This window comes from Tauraco erythrolophus, chromosome 12, assembly GCF_009769465.1.
Source record: "Tauraco erythrolophus isolate bTauEry1 chromosome 12, bTauEry1.pri, whole genome shotgun sequence".
Lineage (NCBI taxonomy): Eukaryota > Metazoa > Chordata > Aves > Musophagiformes > Musophagidae > Tauraco > Tauraco erythrolophus.
Window position 1 is genome coordinate 478591 of NC_141476.1, and position 17706 is coordinate 496296.

The 17706-nt window shown below is 56.9% G+C and overlaps 1 protein-coding gene across 1 annotated transcript in view; it reads left to right on the top strand.

The window, feature by feature from the left end:
• The window catches only part of PLXND1 (plexin D1), a 78738-nt gene that overhangs the window by 24663 nt on the left and 36369 nt on the right, over positions 1-17706 (top strand). The window contains exons 6-14 of the mRNA XM_086619245.1: positions 340-514; positions 1999-2107; positions 3034-3136; positions 8270-8374; positions 11613-11702; positions 12542-12635; positions 14410-14573; positions 16298-16449; positions 16741-16840. Coding sequence (XP_086475371.1) covers positions 340-514; positions 1999-2107; positions 3034-3136; positions 8270-8374; positions 11613-11702; positions 12542-12635; positions 14410-14573; positions 16298-16449; positions 16741-16840 — 1092 coding nt within the window. The remainder of the gene's footprint in view (positions 1-339; positions 515-1998; positions 2108-3033; positions 3137-8269; positions 8375-11612; positions 11703-12541; positions 12636-14409; positions 14574-16297; positions 16450-16740; positions 16841-17706) is intronic.

The window sequence follows — 17706 nt, forward strand, 5'->3', positions numbered from 1 at the left end:
CCGCTGGCCGTGGGGGAAGGCAGCCGACTGTGTGGGCTGCGCGTTTCTGAGTCGCCTCCTCAGAAGCATTCCCGTTCCGTGAAACTTCCCGTTCCGTGAAACTTCCCGTCCCTTCCCCGTGGAGGCCGACGGCAGAAGGGAACCGCTGCGGGGGGCTCAGCCCCTGTGTGCCGGGGCAGGACGCTGGCTGATGGCCCCCAGGAGCCCCCACAGTGGGGTTCCACCATCTGCGGACTTGTCTGGGAGTCACTAGCCTAGGAGAAGCTTGTAAAACATTGGCAAATTCTAAATATAATTTTCTGTCATATAATGGATTTTTTTTTTTTGGTCCAATTATAGGCCCTGATAATACAAATAAATGGGACTATCCCGAACCTGAATGGAACAAACATCTCGTGTGACTATGGAAATAATATCCACACGGTAGCCAGAGTTGTTGGAGATTACGCAAACCAGTTTATTTATTGCAGTTTACTTCCACGCGAGAAATATCCAGCGTTTCCAGACGACCAAGGTATGTAGAGGAAAACAAGCTCGGTTCATTCTAACTGCTTTTGTGGACATGATTCTTCATGGGCCTTTTTTTCTTTTTCCAATTGTACGTGGAGATGCACGCAGCGGGAAAATACCCAAACTGCTTCTGCCTTACAGGGTGTAAGACTTTAAAGCGTGGGGAGTCCCACCGTCTTAACATGAATTCAAATCTAACAATTTTTGTCTTAAACATCAGATTTTAAAAGCGGGTTCATGTACTTATTTCATTAAGATTTATCTGGTTAGAGCTTCTGTTTTAGATTTAATAAGTACTAAACCAAAAATGTTTTAGCCCACAGGAAATAACGTTGCTTCTTATATTGATATTTTCAATTGCTTGTGTTTAATTTCCCTCCCAAACATGCGCCGCGTTTCGGAAGTTCTGGAAGAAGAGTGAGTGCTTAGCTAAAGGCAGCTCAGAAAGTCTTAATCCCATTAATCAATTAAAAGCCAGACTGAGGTCTTCTAGTATGCCCCAGTTTTCAGATGGTCCCAAACAGGATGCCCACCTCAAGGCTCTGTGAAGCCGCGTTCCGGAGGTGACCAGCACCTGCAGGTCTGGTTGAAGCCAGCCGAGCCTTGCTGGCCGAGCTGACCGAATCTGACACTGGTCACTTGCGATGGAGACGGCCCCATTTTCTGACTCCTTCTGAGAGCTTCCATGCTTCATTCCAGACTTGAGTGCTTGTTAAATCTTCATCTTTCAAGCCTGGAGTGAATGCTCTATTGAAGATGACTGACTGCAGTAGGAGAATTAGCCAATCCTTTGAAAATCCTACTTTTCATAGGCAAGTTTATAAAGCTGCATTGTTTTTCTCCCTGGCTATCCAAAGAATGGGAGATCATTAACTGTTCCGTATTGTTGGTTACAGCAATGTCCAAATGAATTTCTGGAATCCAGTGCGCTGATTTATTGTACATATTCTGAAAGAAGCATTGTCTCTTGTCCCTGGTGGTTATATGGCAAAATCGCAAAGAAAAAAAAAATTAAGCAATTTTGGGGGGAGGGGGAGTTAGCACAGCATGTTAAGTAGCCAGAAAAGGGATTTCCACTCTTCTCTGCGGGTTTGTTGTCATGGGGAAAGTGAGCGGGGTTTTAAAACATGATAACTAACATGTTTTAATTAACACTTCTTTTAAAAATATCATTTAGCACCAACTGTAAGCGAAGACAATAATTAACTCTGCTAATTAACACTTGCACAACACGCTGGAACTTTCTGCTGAAATTCGCAATGTCCTTTTCTGGTGAGGGTGATGTAAAGCGTTGATTTAAGAGGGAAGAGCTGGAAGTCAGAGGGCAAGAGATGAGTGGTCCAGGCTCTGAAATGCAGCTTGGAGGAAGCCCTGGAGAAAACAAATCAGATTTAGCCCTTGTTTTCCCAAGGGTCTGTCTTGTCTTCTAAGCGTGAGCGCGAGCGAGAGGCTCTTGCAACCCAATATTCTTTGGCTTGATTCTTTCAGACCACGTGGTCGTCGAAGCCGCTCTCCGGGTCAACAGCAAAAACATTATCCGGGCCAATTTCACCATCTACGATTGCAAAAGAACTGGAAACATTTACCCGAAGAGAGCGTAAGTGACCCCGGCGTGCCAGCGGGCGCGGGGCGCGATGGGGGTGGTACTGCGCTACCGCACGGCGCTGGGCGATGGAGCAGATGGGGCGGTTGGCAGCCGGGAGGGCGCACAGCCCGACGAGGGTCCCCGTGCCACAGCGTCCCTGCCAGCGGGTGCTGGGGGGCCCGGGCAGGATTTGGCAGGGGTGCAGCGGCTGCGCTGCCAGGGATTTACAAAGGAGGGTCCTCGCGGCATCTCGAGCCATCTGGACGTGTTGAGTTTTTTTAAAATGTGAATAATATTTTTATATGAAGCTTCTTCTGTTAACCCTTAGGCAGCGGGGCGGCCTCCCTGGTGATGCGTGGGGAGCCTGTGGGGCGGTGAGGGAGGGATCCCTGCCCTGGGTGGGAGCAGCCGCGTACCCGTCATCCGCACGGTGGGCTGGAGGAGAGGGGTCTGGTGTCACCTACAGAAAGTCGTCCACCTTTCGAGAGCGTAACAAGGGAGCCCGCCCGTGGGGATGCCCGCATCCTGCCCGCTGGCGGTCCCACGTTCTGTGCAAACTGCGCGAGAGAGCTGCGGTAGGGCACGAGCATGCCTGGCTCCCCGGGGAAGCGGATGGGGGGAAAGAGCTTTTTTGGGGGAAAAGAGATTTGCTAGGCAGGGGAGCTGGTGGGTCCAGGTGTGCTGTGGCCTGGGGCTGGTGGTGACACCACAGATGGTGACGTCCTGGAGCGGTGCTGAGAGCGGCACTGGGGACAGTGGGCGCTGCCTGCTCCCGGGGACCATGGGGAAACCTGGTGCCCGCCACGGGCGGGTTGTTCTGGGCGCCGTTAAAGGCTGAACACAGTGTGTGAAGATCGATTGCAGTGTGGTGTGGCTGAGGGGTGACTTCCCCGGGCAGCCTGAAATCTGCTTTTCTCACCGCACCGTTGCCATTGCAGATGCACCAGCTGCCTCTCGACCCGGTGGAAGTGCCACTGGTGCCCCTCCACCTACACCTGTGTCTCCAACCACTCACAGTGTGCCGACGCGCTGCGGATGAAGGTATGGCCCGTCAAACCTCGCTGCTTCGGGAGCCCTTCCCACGCCGCTGTGCTGCTGCTGCTGTTTTCCTTCTCCCGGGAATGGAGGCAGCTGCCTTGGGTTTGGCAGCGCTGCCCAGGGTGGGGGCAGCTCCGAGGACGGTGCCCCTCGGCGTCGCTGATGTGCTGCCTGGCCTCGGGGAGTCTCTGCAGCTGGAACTGCCGCGGTTCGTGTCTCGCTTCCAAGCTCAGCTGGAAGATGGAGCAGATGGAGCGCTGGAGGGCCGCTCTGTAGTGCTGTCGTGTGTGCGTCGTGTTTGCGGCGCTCCCGGGCAGCACCGGTGAGCGTGGGGCTGAGGCCGGGCTCGGACCCTCTCGCCTCGAGGTCCCCAGGCTGAGCCTCGTTTTACAGAGCCGCGCGGAGGGGTCTCCAGGCCCCGGTGCCCAGCGCAGGCTCAGCCGCTCCTTCCAGCAGGCTCTGAGCCGCCTCCATCAGCGGCTGGCACGTGCTGCCCACGGCGCGTCCTGGGCTGGAGCTGGGGCACCCTCTCCTCTCTGCTGGTGTCCAGGAGGGGGATGCATGCGGGGCAGGTACACTGCAGCCGTGCCGTGCCGTGCCTGGCGGCACGTGTGTGAGCAGGCTGGCAACCTGGCTAAAGCATTTGGCTGTCCCGGTGCCCTCAGCGGGCTCCATCCCTTGTCTCTTCATCACCTCTCATGTCTGGAGCAATGCCACTGCTTCTCCGCACCCCGGGGCGCTGGGGTTTGAGCAATACTTTACAATTCGCTCAGCTTTGCCTGGGCTGTCGCAGTATGTTCATAATTTGCTGGAGCACCACTGCTGGTGCTCATCTAAAGAAGAAAATCACCTCTTTCCAAATTATAGCTTTAATAACCCAGAGGCTCAGTGTGTTTCTGCTTCTGAAATTTAAATTGAAGTTAATTTAAATAAAATTGGCTTTTTAGCAATCAATCTGCCGTAGATCCAAGCCAAGCTTTTACACTGTAAATTGAATATCCCTTTGGCACTGGTGCTCTGCTCTCATCTCAGCTCCTCCAGCGGTTCCCCGTGCTTGTTGCCAGCAGCAGTTTGGCCCTGTGTTGGACATCCCACCCTCACCTCCTGGACTCAACCCTGGGGCCCGCCCTGGCGTCTGCTATCCTCGGGTGGGGAGGAAGTGGGTGGCTGCAAGGACAGGGGACGGGGAAGGAGATGAGGCCACCATGGCACAGCTCTGTGCGGTCGTGCCCAGTGTAAAGCCCTGGGAAACGTGTCCCATTGCTGCTGGGTGCAGTGGGGTGAGGGCTCCTGGCAGTGCTGGTTTGTCCTCTGCCTTGTGAAACGGGTCTGGATGGGTCATGCTTCCTGGTGAACATCTGGGCTGCTTGTACCGAGCGGTTTGGGGAGGCACCCTCCACCTTGGCAACGGCCCGGGTCTCAGACAGGATCTGGCGTTTTCTCATGCTGTCTGGGTGGGGGCTGGATACTTGGAAACTGGCACCGATGGCTGCTCCTGGTGTGGGACCCGGGTGCTGAGGCTGCGCAGAGGGTGTCTGCCCTGTGCCAGGACATGGGCAGCTGTGCTGGGGGTCTGGCAAGCTGTGCCGGGACATGGGCGGCTGTGCCGGGACAGGGGCAGCTGTGCTGAGGGTCTGGCAGCTGCGCCAGGAATGGGCAGCTGTGCCAGGGGCCTGTCAGTGTGCTGGGACAGGGGCAGCTGTGCCGGGACAGGGGCAGCTGTGCCGAGGGTCTGGCAGTGTGCTGGGCTACCGGGGCACGAGTGCCTGTGGTGCAGAGGGCCATGAGCTACAACCACTCGTGCTGTGCTGGCCCCGGGGGTAGGGGCTGCTGCTGGGGCGGGGGCTCCGGGGACTGTCCCCTCGCCAGTGGCACTGGGATACAGCAGGGCCGCAGGGGCAGCTGGTCCCCTGTCGGTGTGTTTGGTCGTGGCTGGTACCCGGTGTGTTTCTCCATAAATCTGGAGGAAGAGCTTGGGCTGTGGGAGAACTTCTGAAGAAGGTCCCATGTTATTGGATTGACTTTTCCCGTGACAAAGCACCACGTACCCTGCGACGGGCTGACAAACGCAGAAACTGCCTGAGATAATTTGTCCTCTGACTTAAGCGTCGCTGCGGTTCGGAAGGCAGGGGCGGAGCGGTGCTGAGCGGAGCAGGGAGCGATGCGTGTGTCAGGCTCAGCCCAGGTGTCCCTGCCAGACGGTGGCCAGGGAGATGCCAGGGCAGATTTGAGAACCGGATCTTGCCGAGTGCGGCAGTCCCCTTGTTCCCTGCCCTGCCAGGCAGAGCCTGGCCTCCTCCTGTCCTCCTGGAGAGGGGTGCGAGGGTGGGGTGGTGTGAGAGTGAAACCCTCCTGCGGTACTCGCACTGCTGGTGGGAGGGCACGGGGCTCCTGGCACGGAGCCGCTTGGGCCAGACCCAAACCACCTCTTGTAAAGCCAAACCTGAGGCTGCGGCTGTCAGTCGGTGGCACCTCCCATGGCACTGGAGTCACCATGGGATCTGGCGTGCCAGCTGTCAGGTTTGCAGGATCTCTGTGGCATGAGGCCGGAGGATGTCCTGGGACACGCGAGCACGCAGAGAGCGGGGTGAGGGTTAGGTGGCATTGGCTGCGGTGCTGCAAACGGGGAGCATCCGAGCAGGGGGCTGGAGGGACAGTGGCCCTCTGGTCCCTCTGAGCTGGCAGGGCGTCTCTGCCCTGTCTGAGCTTGCTCTGACCCCTGCGCACGTGCCAGCACCCTGCACTCATGCAGCTGTGCGCTGGAGGAGCTGACTGTGCCGAAATCAAACCCAACAGAGATGTTGTTCTGCTCCTGAGTGCCAGTGCCAGTGGGAAGGGGTTGCACACAGGTGCTGGGGTGCCTGGACCTCAGCAGCATCAGATCTGCCTTCCTGACCATGAGGACCATACAGGACAGGGTGGCACGGGCTGCTCACCTGGTGTCACGGGGGACAGCTGCTCCTCTGCCCAGAGGGAGGAAATTAGGGTTGTGGACGTGGGTCTCGAGGAGCCTCACTTACGCACTAGGGTGAGCTGCACCCAGTCTTCCGCTCTGCTCCCATCGCCTTGAGCAGATGTTGTGCCAGGGTTACCCTCTGGATAACTGTGCCCGTCCTTCCTTAAGGATAACCATACCTGTCCTCTCTTTCTCGCCGCTGATCTCCCACTCCGGAGATGCAGTTCGGTTGGATGCTGCACCTGGTTTGGGCACATTCCTGCTTTATCTCGGTGCCTTTGGTAGCCCTTCCCACTGATCTCAGAGAGCAGCCAGCAGGACGAGGTGCTCTGTAGCCCTGGAAACGTGGAGCCTTGTCCTGCAGTCTGAGCCTGCAGCAAACAAACCAGTGCTGGCCTGGCTGCACCTGAGAACTGCTCCGCTGGGAAGGGGAGCCGGCGTCGTACCGGCTTCATCCGCAGCGTTTCAAACATTCAGACCCTTTGCCCTGATCCAGACGTGAATGATACAATCAGCTGGGAAGCTCTATTTCTAGCCGCTGATGAACAGCAGGAGAAGGGGCTCCAAGACGACACGTTAATCAGTCCTCTAAAGTGTATTTATCTGGCAGGCTCTGCCAGCTGCTGTGACAGGCGAGGACACACCAGGCCATGGGAGCTTTTGCATGAATTTTCAGATGTAGCCCTGCTGGGTTTATTTTAACTCTTTTGATTCTCCTAGAAGAGGCTTGGGACTGAGATCCCTCTCCAGTGCTTTGCTTTGGTGTTTTACTTCTCTTATCATGTGCATCTCTGTTATTTAATCTCCTTGTTTAGGTGGCACCAACTGTGCTCAGTTAAGATGAGTGTTCTGATAGAAATAAAGTGTATTCTCTGCAGTCAAACAAACACTTCCACATAGTTCCCAACCCCTCGCTAGGTCTGGGGAAGGCAAGAGAGAGACCTTGTGCTCACTGCGTGCCCAGCACCGGGGAGATGTCCTGCCAGGCATCCCGGGACGCTGTACCCTGCGTCAGAGCAGCAGCCGCGCTGTCATCAACGGAGTCACAGTGGGGTAACCCTCAGTGCAAGCGAGAAGGAAATCTTGCCTGCTGCAAATTATTCTGCATAATGGACCAAATATTTTCTTGTCTTTTACCCCAATGGCTCCACTGTCAAAGGCATTAATCTGGATATACCCTGGGGCAACGGGGAATCTGGCTTCATTTTGGCTGTAGTTTTGCAGTGTGATTTACATCTCATGAGAGAACACGATGGGCTTGTCATGCAGACTTGCATTCTGAGTCAGCTCCAGTATCGGAGCCATCAGTTTAAAGCGAGAACAAAAGCAGGGGACAGATGACCTTTTAAAATCATTTTTCAGCTTCATTTAGGCCTTTCATTTCAGCTGTGCTGCTGCTGCAGTCCCCTCGCCGAAGCCCCTGCAGCTCGTCCTGCCCTTCCCTGCACGCGTCTGAGATGACGCTGTGCCGGAGGGATTCCGCTGGCAGGCGGAATCTCTGCAGGGGCTTGCAGCAGCGTGCTGCGGGGCGCGAGACGTCGGCTGCCCGCGGGCAGGAGCGGGCTCACACCGGTGGGATTGCTGTCGCGGCTGCAGTGCCGCCTTTCAGCGTCACTCCGGCCCCGTCTTCTGACATTTGTACCCAAGTGCACGGAATGGGGCAGCTGCCCAGAGTGGCAGTGGAGCAGTGTGTAGGCATTTGCTTTTAACCTGGCAGTACGTTTTTTCCGGCGCAGGAAGATGAAGGTGCTGCTTTGGCCGCTCCACCCATGTCCTGGAGCCGGCGGAGGAGCCCGGCGGGAGCAAGGGGGGAATTCCTGCTACGCTCCTCCCTTCGTGCCCGTGGCCGAGCCCTCCTGGCACCGCAGCCACGCTGCTGGGGCTGGCAGCTGGCACAGGGGTGGGTTTTAAGACGGTGTCGTGCTGGGCTGGACTTAATGCTGGTGACTTTAAGGGAGCATTAAGGTCACCAGGGAGGAAGGTTCCACGTGGTGTTACCGTGCTGTGCATCGTGGTGCCAGTTTGGTATTCACTTTCTTGGGTCACAGTGTGATCTGACTCTAAAGGCATAGTGAAATTAACCTTATCAGGGGCCCCGATGCGTCTTCTTGCCTCGTTGAGAACGCTCAGCGTGCACCCAGCTAACCCCTCTTTTTCTGCTCTTGTTCTGTACCTAACAGAAGAAAATCGACTGCCCGCAGATTGTCCCTGCCTTGTTGGACCCAATGCCTACGGGAGTGTCTCGGGACATCACCATCTCGCTGGCTAACGCAGCTTTCTCAAAGGTAAATGAGTTCCTGGAGAGATGGGGAAGTTTCAGATGAGCGTGGGCTGGTGTGCAGCACGGCGTCCATGTCAGCCGAAGGGGTTTTGAGGACGAGCTGGTTTCTGCCTCGGGAGCGGGTGGTGCGGCTGGTCCCAGTCTGTGTGAGCAGCTGAAGTCGCTGTGTTAACAGAAGATGCTGGTGGAGAGCAGCCACCCCGATGGCGAGTGGGCCTGCATGGCAAAGCCGGAGGGAGATGCTGTTTGTGTCCAGGCGTTCTTCCAGAATCACAGATTTGTTCAGTTTGGAAGAGACTTTTAAGATCATCCAGGCCAACCATTAACCTTAGCATTGCCAATTTCACCACTAAACCATGTCCCTGAGCACCACATCTACACGTCTTTTCAATACCTCCAGGGATGGTGACACCACCACTTCCCTGGGCCGCCTGTTCCAAAACTTGACAACCCTTTCAGCGAAGAAATTTTTCCTAATATCCAATCTAAACCTTCCCTGGTGCAACTGGAGGCTGCTTCCTCTTGCCTTACCGCTTGTTTCTTGCGAGAAGAGACTGACCCTCACATCGCTACAACCTCTTTTCAGGTAGTTGTAGAGAGCGATGAGGTCTCCTCTCAGCCTCCTTCTCTCCAGGCTAAACAACCCCAGTTCCCTCAGCTGCTTCTCATAAGACTTGTGCTCCAGACCCTTCACCAGCTTCGTTCGTTGCCCTTCTTTGGACACGCTTCAGCACCTCAATGTCTTTCTTGTAGTGAGAGACCCAAAACCGAACACAGTTTTCCAGACAGCAACCTCACCAGTGTCAAGGACAGGGGACAATCACTTCTCTAGTCCTGCTGGCCACACTATTTCTGATACAAGCCAGCATGCTCTTGGCCTTCTTGGCCACCTGGGCACGCTGCTGGCTTGTACTCAGCCGGCTCTTGACCAACACCCCCAGGTCCTTTTCCACCAGGCAGCTTTCCAGCCACTCTTCCCCAGGCCTGTAGTGTTGCATGGGGTTGTTGTTCTCCAGGGATCTCCCACAGTTAGCGACGGACTTTTTGCATTCAGTGGAAAAGGAGGTTTATACACTTTGTAAAACAGTCACTAGAACAAAATGTTTTGGGGAAATAAAATTCCCCGTTTCCTCGAGGGAATTGCTCCACCGTCCTGAGCATGCCGGTGCACACGCTCTCCCGGCACCGTGTGCCAGCCCGGCCCCACCGCCCCGTGCTTGGGAGCGGAGGACAAAGCCCAGAGCTGTGGGCAGAGCGCCCTGTGCTAGCTGAGCCCCTGCTTGGAGCACAGCACGGAAATATGTTTTAACTTAACTTCTGGTCATCACTGTGGAGCTCATTTTTTTTGTGAAAAAATCCTTTCTGTGAAATTTTCTGGCTTGCCAATTGTAATAGGGTGAAACGCGGGAGTGGACATCAAATGGTGCGTTCGGAGATGCGTTCTACGCCAGGAGGAACCAGAGGAATGTGGGACAGGGAGGCTGGGCACTGGGAAAGTGTCTGACTAAGCTCTGGTATTTGTAGAAAGCCGCCCTGTGTCATTTCGGGTCAAGTCTCCACCGGGACTCGTGGGGCTTGGCGCGCCATGCCTCCACGCAGGGTACGGGTACGCTGGAGAGCCAGGCAGCTCCTGTTCTGCAGAGAAGGGAGAAGGTTGGGAAGGCTGGTGGTGCTGCCCAGCGCCGCGGAGGCACTGCTTCCACCAGACCTCCTGCCCTCTGGCGCGGGCACAGAACGAGCCCTCCCTGCCTGGCTGGGGCTGCCGTTTCCTGCACAGCCCCAGCCTCCGCGAAGGAGGATGTGCCCTCCGCCGTCAGCAAAACAGGGCGAGAAATCCCTCTTCCTCTGTGGGTGCCGGAGGTGGCTGAAAAGGAAGCAATGCCGCATGTAGCCTGGGAGGAAATGAAGTCAGCAGGAAAGGAGCCGAGGCACGGCTGCTCCCGGGGGGCTGCGGAGGCTCTAGCAGTCCAACCGCCCCCCACCACCATCCGCAAACCGTCCCGGAGCGTTGGGCAGGATTCCTTCCCCTTTCCTCTCCGTGGGAGCTCGCGAGCACTGCTGGAGCTCAGAGCATGGGAGACACGTGCCCCGACACCTCTGCTGCTGTGGGGGCTCTGCCCGGGTGGTGAGCGAGCAGCAGGGGCTGGGGGCAGCCCACGGAGCAGGCACTGCGTGGGCACAAGTGATGTGCCGGGGAGATGCCAGTTTCCCCCTCGCAGCCGCCGGTGCGACCGCTGAGCCAGCAGCTGCCTGCCAGGAGCCTGGCATGTGCTTTCATGTCTTTTATCAGATCCATCAGTTTTCAAAGGGTAGTTAGACCTCAGTCGTGGTGGAGCATCAACCTGCTTTGAGATAGGATTTTTTCCTGCAGGATGGGCGCACAGCAGTAACTCAGGGCAGGATATCATCCTTGTGTTATCAGGAAAACAGCACAGACAATCCGCCTTTGAACATACTCCCGCCTGCGTCCTCGTTTGAGTTAGAGATTTGCTCTGTGCAGTTGTTGGGAGGAGAAGGAAGGTGGCTTCAAGCCCAAATCACAGCCTGGTTTGGGTGAGGCAGCTTGGGACCGCACTGGCTCTCGGGCTGCGTTGCGGCATGAGCTCTGAACAGCCCCGGTCCGGCAGAACCCGGGTACCTGCTGGTGGGGTTACGAGAGCGTAGCTCAGCCAGGCACATCTCCTGCTCTGTGAGCACTGGGGGTCAGGCACATCTCCTGCTCTGTGAGCACTGGGGGTCAGGCACATCTCCTGCTCTCTCAGCGCTGGGGGCCAGGCACATCTCCTGGTCTCTGAGTGCTGGGGGTCAGGCACATCTCCTGGTCTCTGAGTGCTGGGGGTCAGGCACATCTCCTGGTCTCTGAGTGCTGGGGGTCAGGCACATCTCCTGCTCTGCACGTGCCGCGTGTTCTGGCTCCAGGAGCAGCTGCCCCACACCCAGTCATGGCACTTTACAGCAGCCCGCCGGACGGGAGTGAGGGATGGGGCTTGGCTCCACGTGCAATGCTCAGCCTGTGGCAGTTTTACGTGTAGGTGTGTAACAGGATTAATTAGGGACAGCTCCAGCCCCGTTTGCAGTATCGGGTTCTGATCTCCCGTTTGACTAGAACACAGTTCAGGTGCTGACGGCAGAAACAAGGTGAGACATGGCACGTGCTGACATATGGCGTTTCGGTTGACTGAGACGGAGAACTGCACCAAACTGTTGTTGCAGCAGTTCTGCCCTTGTCTTCCCTCTCCCAGGAGACAGCTCTGGAGTGCCATTTTGGGACCGACAGGACATTTGAAGCCCGGTGGGTGAACTCCTCTGCCGTGGAGTGCGTACATGTGCTGGTGAGTCGGGGCGAGGCCGCCGGTGGCACGGGGCAGCTCCGAGGGCAGGGAGGGTCTTGCCCCCAACCTCCCACCCAGTGGCTGGGGCGCTGCCTCCAGCTGAAAAAAGTGCAAAGTGGGTTCTCCCCTCCGGCAAGAGGCTCTTTGTGTGTGCTGGTGCTGGAGGGGTGTTCACGAGCTGCCGATGCTGTGCTGTCCACTCCACGGGGATCTGCGGTGGCTCCCGCCCCTGCTCCGCTGGGGCTGGGGAATAAGCTGCTTGTTCACCTCTCTAAATGGGAGGAGTTCAGTTCAGGCCAAAAATTTGGCCATTTTGAGCGTTGCTATTTCTGCAGCTTTTATTCTGAGCTTGGAATTGGCCCGAGGAAATGCTCAGGCACTCACCGAAGAGCAGAGTGTGGGTGTTGGAGGACAAACTGTGCCTCTGAAACGCAGCAGACGTTTGGGCTGCCACCGATGGGAATATTGCGAGTGGATGCTGGAGAGGGGCACTTTCCCATCATGTCACCTGTGGAACTCTGTGTTGTGGCCCAGCACTGAAAACGCGCAGACTGGCTTCGGTCTGGTAGTGTTCCTGTCTGTTTCCACTAAAACCAGCAGCAGCCCAGGGCTCTGCTCTCGCTGCGGTGTGCTCCATGTCCTGCGTGGGGACTGCAGCGGAACGGTTAAAACAGAAGAGAGCCTTCCTTCTCCTCCTCTCTGCTAACGATGAGACCCCCTGTACTGAGAAGCAGTGGCCAGAGAAGCCTCACGAGGAACACTGATCCGTGTAGCGTGCGTGTGGACCCCCTATTTCACTGCATTTTCTAAGCTTTTGTTTACTTGGTTTTTATGTGCAGCTCCACACATCAGAAAAGAGCCATCTCTTCCCAGTGAACCTTCAGCTGAAGGACAGACCAGACAGATTTATCGACAGTCCAGAGATGATGACAGGTCTGAGTTGAAAATACTTTTATTCTGCTCAGCTCGAATGGCTCTAAAATCCTGGCAAAGTTCCTGGGTTCAGGAGAGAGACCATGGATCAGCCGGGCACAGCTCGGTTCTTTCTCTCAGGCACATGCCAAAAACATGTTTACCCAGAGTTACACTGGTGAACACGTGCCCAGACACCAGCTGGATGCCCACGGGCAGCCCCTGTACACCCAGGGAGAGTCCAGCCCCGTCCTTGAGTGCAGGCAGCGGCTGAGGTCTCACCTGTCAGTGAGGGCACGGGACGTGCTGGTGAAATCACCTTTGAAACACCAGCACGGGTGGGCATGGGACACGACTTCCCCGCAGAAGGGAGAGGGTGTCCGTGTTTCTGAAACACAGAGGTAACCCGAGGAGAGGGCTGGAGATCTGAGCGAAGGCTGTTCCGAGGGGAAGAGGAGACTCAGTTCTCGGCGTGGGTGGTGCTGGGAACAGGCATGGCAGTGGAAGGAGCGTGGTGGGATCCCCCCTCCTCCTGGGCAGAGAAAGAGCTCGCTTACACGGGCTCTGTGTGCAGCGGTCTGGATTTGCCAGAATATTTGGAGATCCCGAGGGATGGTTAGAACAATCTGGCTCCTCCTCGCCTCGATCAGATCAGTGCGAGTAAAGTTAGAGAGGCTGAGACAAGCAGAGACAGAGATCTGCTGGGTGGTTATGAACGTGTGCCTCTTTTGTACTGTCTTTAATGGAGTTACTGCTATTAGTGTTTATTATTTCAATATTTATTAGATTTATTGTAAACTCCGTTTTGGTAGTCCACTGAAGGCATCCCAGCTCTTTGCCGTTGGTTGGAGAGCCAACCGGTGTAACTCACTGGGTGGACTCAAGATGAGGTGAAATAAGCTCGTTTTTTGCGGAGAGAGGGAGAGTCCCTGGGTGCCGGTGACGCGTCGTGAGCCCAAGGCAGACCGTGAGCCCGAGCACAGGCCGACCGTTGAAGGCTGCGGGATGCATTAGTTGCTTATGAGGCGCCTTGAGATCCTCCCGTGAACAGAGGTGCAAAATGTGACTGTTGCTTTGTTTTATGTTCTCCTGCAAAGTCTCCTCTGGGGAGAAGGGTGTGAAAGCAACATTTCCTGAGTGTTTCTGGCTGTTTATCTCAGCGGATGCCCATGCTCCTGCGGCAGAAGTCTTTAGGCTGGAGAGGAAATGTAACCGAGGGCACCAGCTAATGAAGAGGTGGAAGCGGCGTAGGGAAACGATGTGGAAGCTGAGCTGAGCAGATCTGAAGGGAGAAGTCAATGAAGGGGGCCTGCGGTCACCAGGGGGAAGGAAAGGAACTGTAAATACTGTACAAAGCACTGGAGCCATCCGATTTTTGTCAGCGTGGAAGCAAAGTGATTGCTTTGCTAACAGGATGGAGCCAGCTTTGCCAAGCAGCTTCCCCTGTGGATGCTGAGAGTTGGAAACATGTAGCATAAATTGACAAAAGGTTCCGAGTTTGGGTGTTGTTTGTTTTTCAAGGGGAAGAAAAAGGAAAAGAAAGTGCTAAATTATATTGCAGTGAGAACAAGCACCCAGTCCTTCTGGGAAATCTTCAGGATGGCAGCCAAGTGCTGCCTCATCGTGCTGCGTGTGCAAGCTGCTCTGCTCAGCCGCTGGATTTCCAGTGTTCCTTGGATTGATATAGTCAGGAGGTGGGGGGACCCCGGGGGTCTGTTGGATGCTTCAGGCGGAGCGACACTGTGAAAGTCTCAGGCCCAGGTGCTCACGTGTTCTGTTGTCTCTGATGCTTTAGTGGAGGTGTACAACTGTGCGACGGGCAGCACCGACTGTTCTCAGTGCCTGGGGAGGGAGGACCTGGGGCACCGCTGCGTCTGGAGCGAGGGCAGCTCCAGCTGCAGGCTGCACAGCGATTTCCCCCCGGCCTCGGACGTCTGCCCGGCTCCGGAGATTAAGAAGGTGAGAGCCCAGTGCAAGTGGAGGGTGCGCGCGGGCACGGCGGGTGGCGCGGAGGGCTGGAACCGGCTGCGGGCAAAGGAGGAACCGCGCTTTGTCCCTGGTGCAGGTCAGGGTCAAGATCAGCACCGAATTATTCACTGCCTTTCTGTGCTGGTGAGTCACCCAGTGCCAAGGACATCTCGCCAGTGACGAGATCCAGCCTTCGTCGTGTTAGTGGGAAAAAACAGCAGCACAACTGAAATGTCCCAGGGTTCCGAGAGTTGGTAAAAGCAAGAAAGATTTGTGGGGTCGGCTGGAGGATTCTTATCAGGAGCGGCATTTAATGGAGCGTAGCTGAAACGTGAACGTGAGCCCTATCTCCAGGCACATATGCTCTGCAGTTCTGCTGAGATTAAGAGTGGCAGAGGGACCTTTTGGCATTAGGCATTTTGAAATGAGTTTTATTTAAATTGTAGTTGAATGAATGTTAGTTGAGGGCATTTGGATCTGGAGTTCTGCTTAGCGGTGTGGTACGAGCCAACAAATCTGTCCCTGACAAGTAGCAAAGAAAGTACCTAGAGCAAAACTTCAAGTGAGCTCCCTAGGAAAGGAGATGCTGGAGAGGCAAAAGAGCTAATGTGAACATCAAAATGGGCAAGGATATGGGATTGCTCTTCTTAGGAGGGCATGTAGCGACAGCTGCTCAAAACGTGGGTGCTGTAACACTGCGTGGAGGGGCTGCAGGATCCCCATCACCCACCTCTTCCCGCTCCCCCGCGAGCCTGTCCTTCCCCAGCACGTGTCAAGGGTTATCAGCACCTCGCCAGAAAATAATGGAAGGAAACCACAGCTCAGGTCGCAAAGCATCGCAGGACATTGTTGCTATTTCCTTAGCAAGTAGTAGCTGGCAAATCCAAATGCTCCAGTCACGCAAGCACCCGCCCTCGCAGAGCCCTCCTGGGGGTGGGCAACACAGCTGGCAAAGGAGGGCACCGAGCTGGTGCTGGGTCCTGGCCAGCTCCCGCTGGCTTGGGCAGCGGGTGCCTCGTGCTGGCAGTGTGTGCCAGTGCCTTTGCGAAGGGAAAAGAGCTGATCCTGAGTTGGAGAGATTTGTCTCACCCGCTGAATAACGCAGCCATGCTGCCAGGGACGCCCCTCGCACGGCAGAATGGTGTCGCGCCCGGCACCTGTCCCCGCGCAGCAGTGGGGTCAGCAGCTGCGCGCTGCAAAGCCAGCGGCACCGGAGGTGGATGGGGAATAGCTTTCTCCGCCCACGGCGCCCGACTCATCCTGTTCCCCGGGGTGCTGCAGTGCTGATGTCTTGGCCACGCTTTGGACACGTTCTGTCTTGTTTTTGTGCCAAAGGGCCCCACTGTGTTCGGGACAGCCCTTACAGATGCCATGGCAGGGCTCTCCCCAGTGCACCAGTGTGTGTCTCTGGGTCTGGCTCTGCCCCAGCTTCGTTCGCAGGTGTGGTGTGGAAGGAGCGATGTTTCACCCCACGTGTGTTTGCAGCTGGAGTAATCCCTGACCAAACCCAGCGCAGAAGCGCGATGGCTTCTCGTCTGCAAAGCTGCGGCACGGGGAGCGTGGCGGTGGGCCAGCTCCGGGGGCAGCGGGAGCTTGAGGAGCAATGCTGTCCTCTTCATGGGGCCGAGCAGGCCGTGGGCGCGCGTGCAGGCTCGGGGACGGAGGCAGGAAGCCTTCCTGGTTCTTCTCCTCCGACCGTTCCCTTGGTGCCGCAGATCGAGCCGCTGCAGGGGCCGCTGGAGGGGGGCACGCTGCTGACCATCCGCGGGAGGAACCTGGGCCGCCGCTTCAGTGATGTCCTCGATGCCGTCAGGGTGGGCAGCGTGCAGTGTGTGCCGCTGCCCCACCGATACGTCGTCTCCGAGACGTGAGTGCTGGGGGAGCTGGCAGGAGGTCCCCCCCAGTGTCCCCTGCCCGTGCCCGTCCCTCCCGATTCCGTCGCTCGTCCCGTTCCCTCCGCTGCCTCGGGCTGCCCAGCACGCTGCGCCCCAGCCGGAGCGGGGTGACCTGCTCCAGACGGGACACGGGGCCGCTGGTGCTGCCCGGCCCCCTGGGCAGAGCGCGGATGACGGGGAGGCCGTGGGCTCTGCCCTGCTGCTCTGGTGGGGCGGCCCCTCCGCCGTGGCACGGCTGCCAACCCCCTCTCTCCTGTCCGCAGGATCGTGTGCCGGACCGGGGAGGCTCAGGAGGCATTTTCGGATGTGGTAACGGTTAACGTGAGCCGGGAAGGGAAGTCCAGGGAGCGGTACTCCTACGTGGTGAGTAGCTGCCTCCTGGGTGGTTCCTGCACCCCTCAACACGAGCCCGCGGCCCCGCACCCCTGGCCGGCTCGGAAAGAGGGTCTGCGGCGCAGTACGTGGGGTCCCAGGGGAGCAGCTGAGGTGTCTGCTCACCTCTGGCTGCCGGAGCGGGACCCGGCAAATCCCGGCAGACCTGCCGCTGGCGTGCCATCGGGCACAGCCTCACGCCCCATCCCAGCTCCCGCCGCGGTTTGTCACTTGTCCTGGCTGTATCGCTGTTCCTCCTGCTGTAAAAATGGGCTCCTTTTTCTTCCTCCTCTTCTGCTAAAGCGCCGTTACAGCCTGTGAGATTTTTTCCCAACTTGCAAAGTCTCTTTGTGCTGTGTGAGTTACGTGCTGCGGGTTCGCGTGGTTCAGAACTGCTGGTTTTTGCTGCAGAGATTGGCTTAGTTTTTGCGTGAGAATAATGTGGGGGGGGTTAGACTTGAGCTACCCCTGTGTGGTTACAGAAAGAAAAGCCCTTTCTAGCTTTGCGCTGTACCGTCTCACGCAGATAACTTTCATCTCTAGAAACCTGAAAGAAATCCGTGTGTTTCTCTCTCCTACGAGCACCTGTCTCTGGCGAGATGCTACCCGCAGGCGATCCCGCGCATCCAGGGCAGGCACACCGGGATGAGTGCCCAGGGCAGGCTGTTTTCTCGGAGCCTTTGTGCTGCTGCTGCGTGGGCTGGGGGAGAACAGGCCGTGCTGCAGGCTGGTGGCATGAGAGGGGACCTGAGCCCCAGGAACCGGCATCGGAGCCATCGTGAGGAATTCGGGGCAGGGTCCTGGGGTGTGATCCTCACCCTGTGACCGCATGAGGTGTTGGCTCAGGGAGGTCTGTG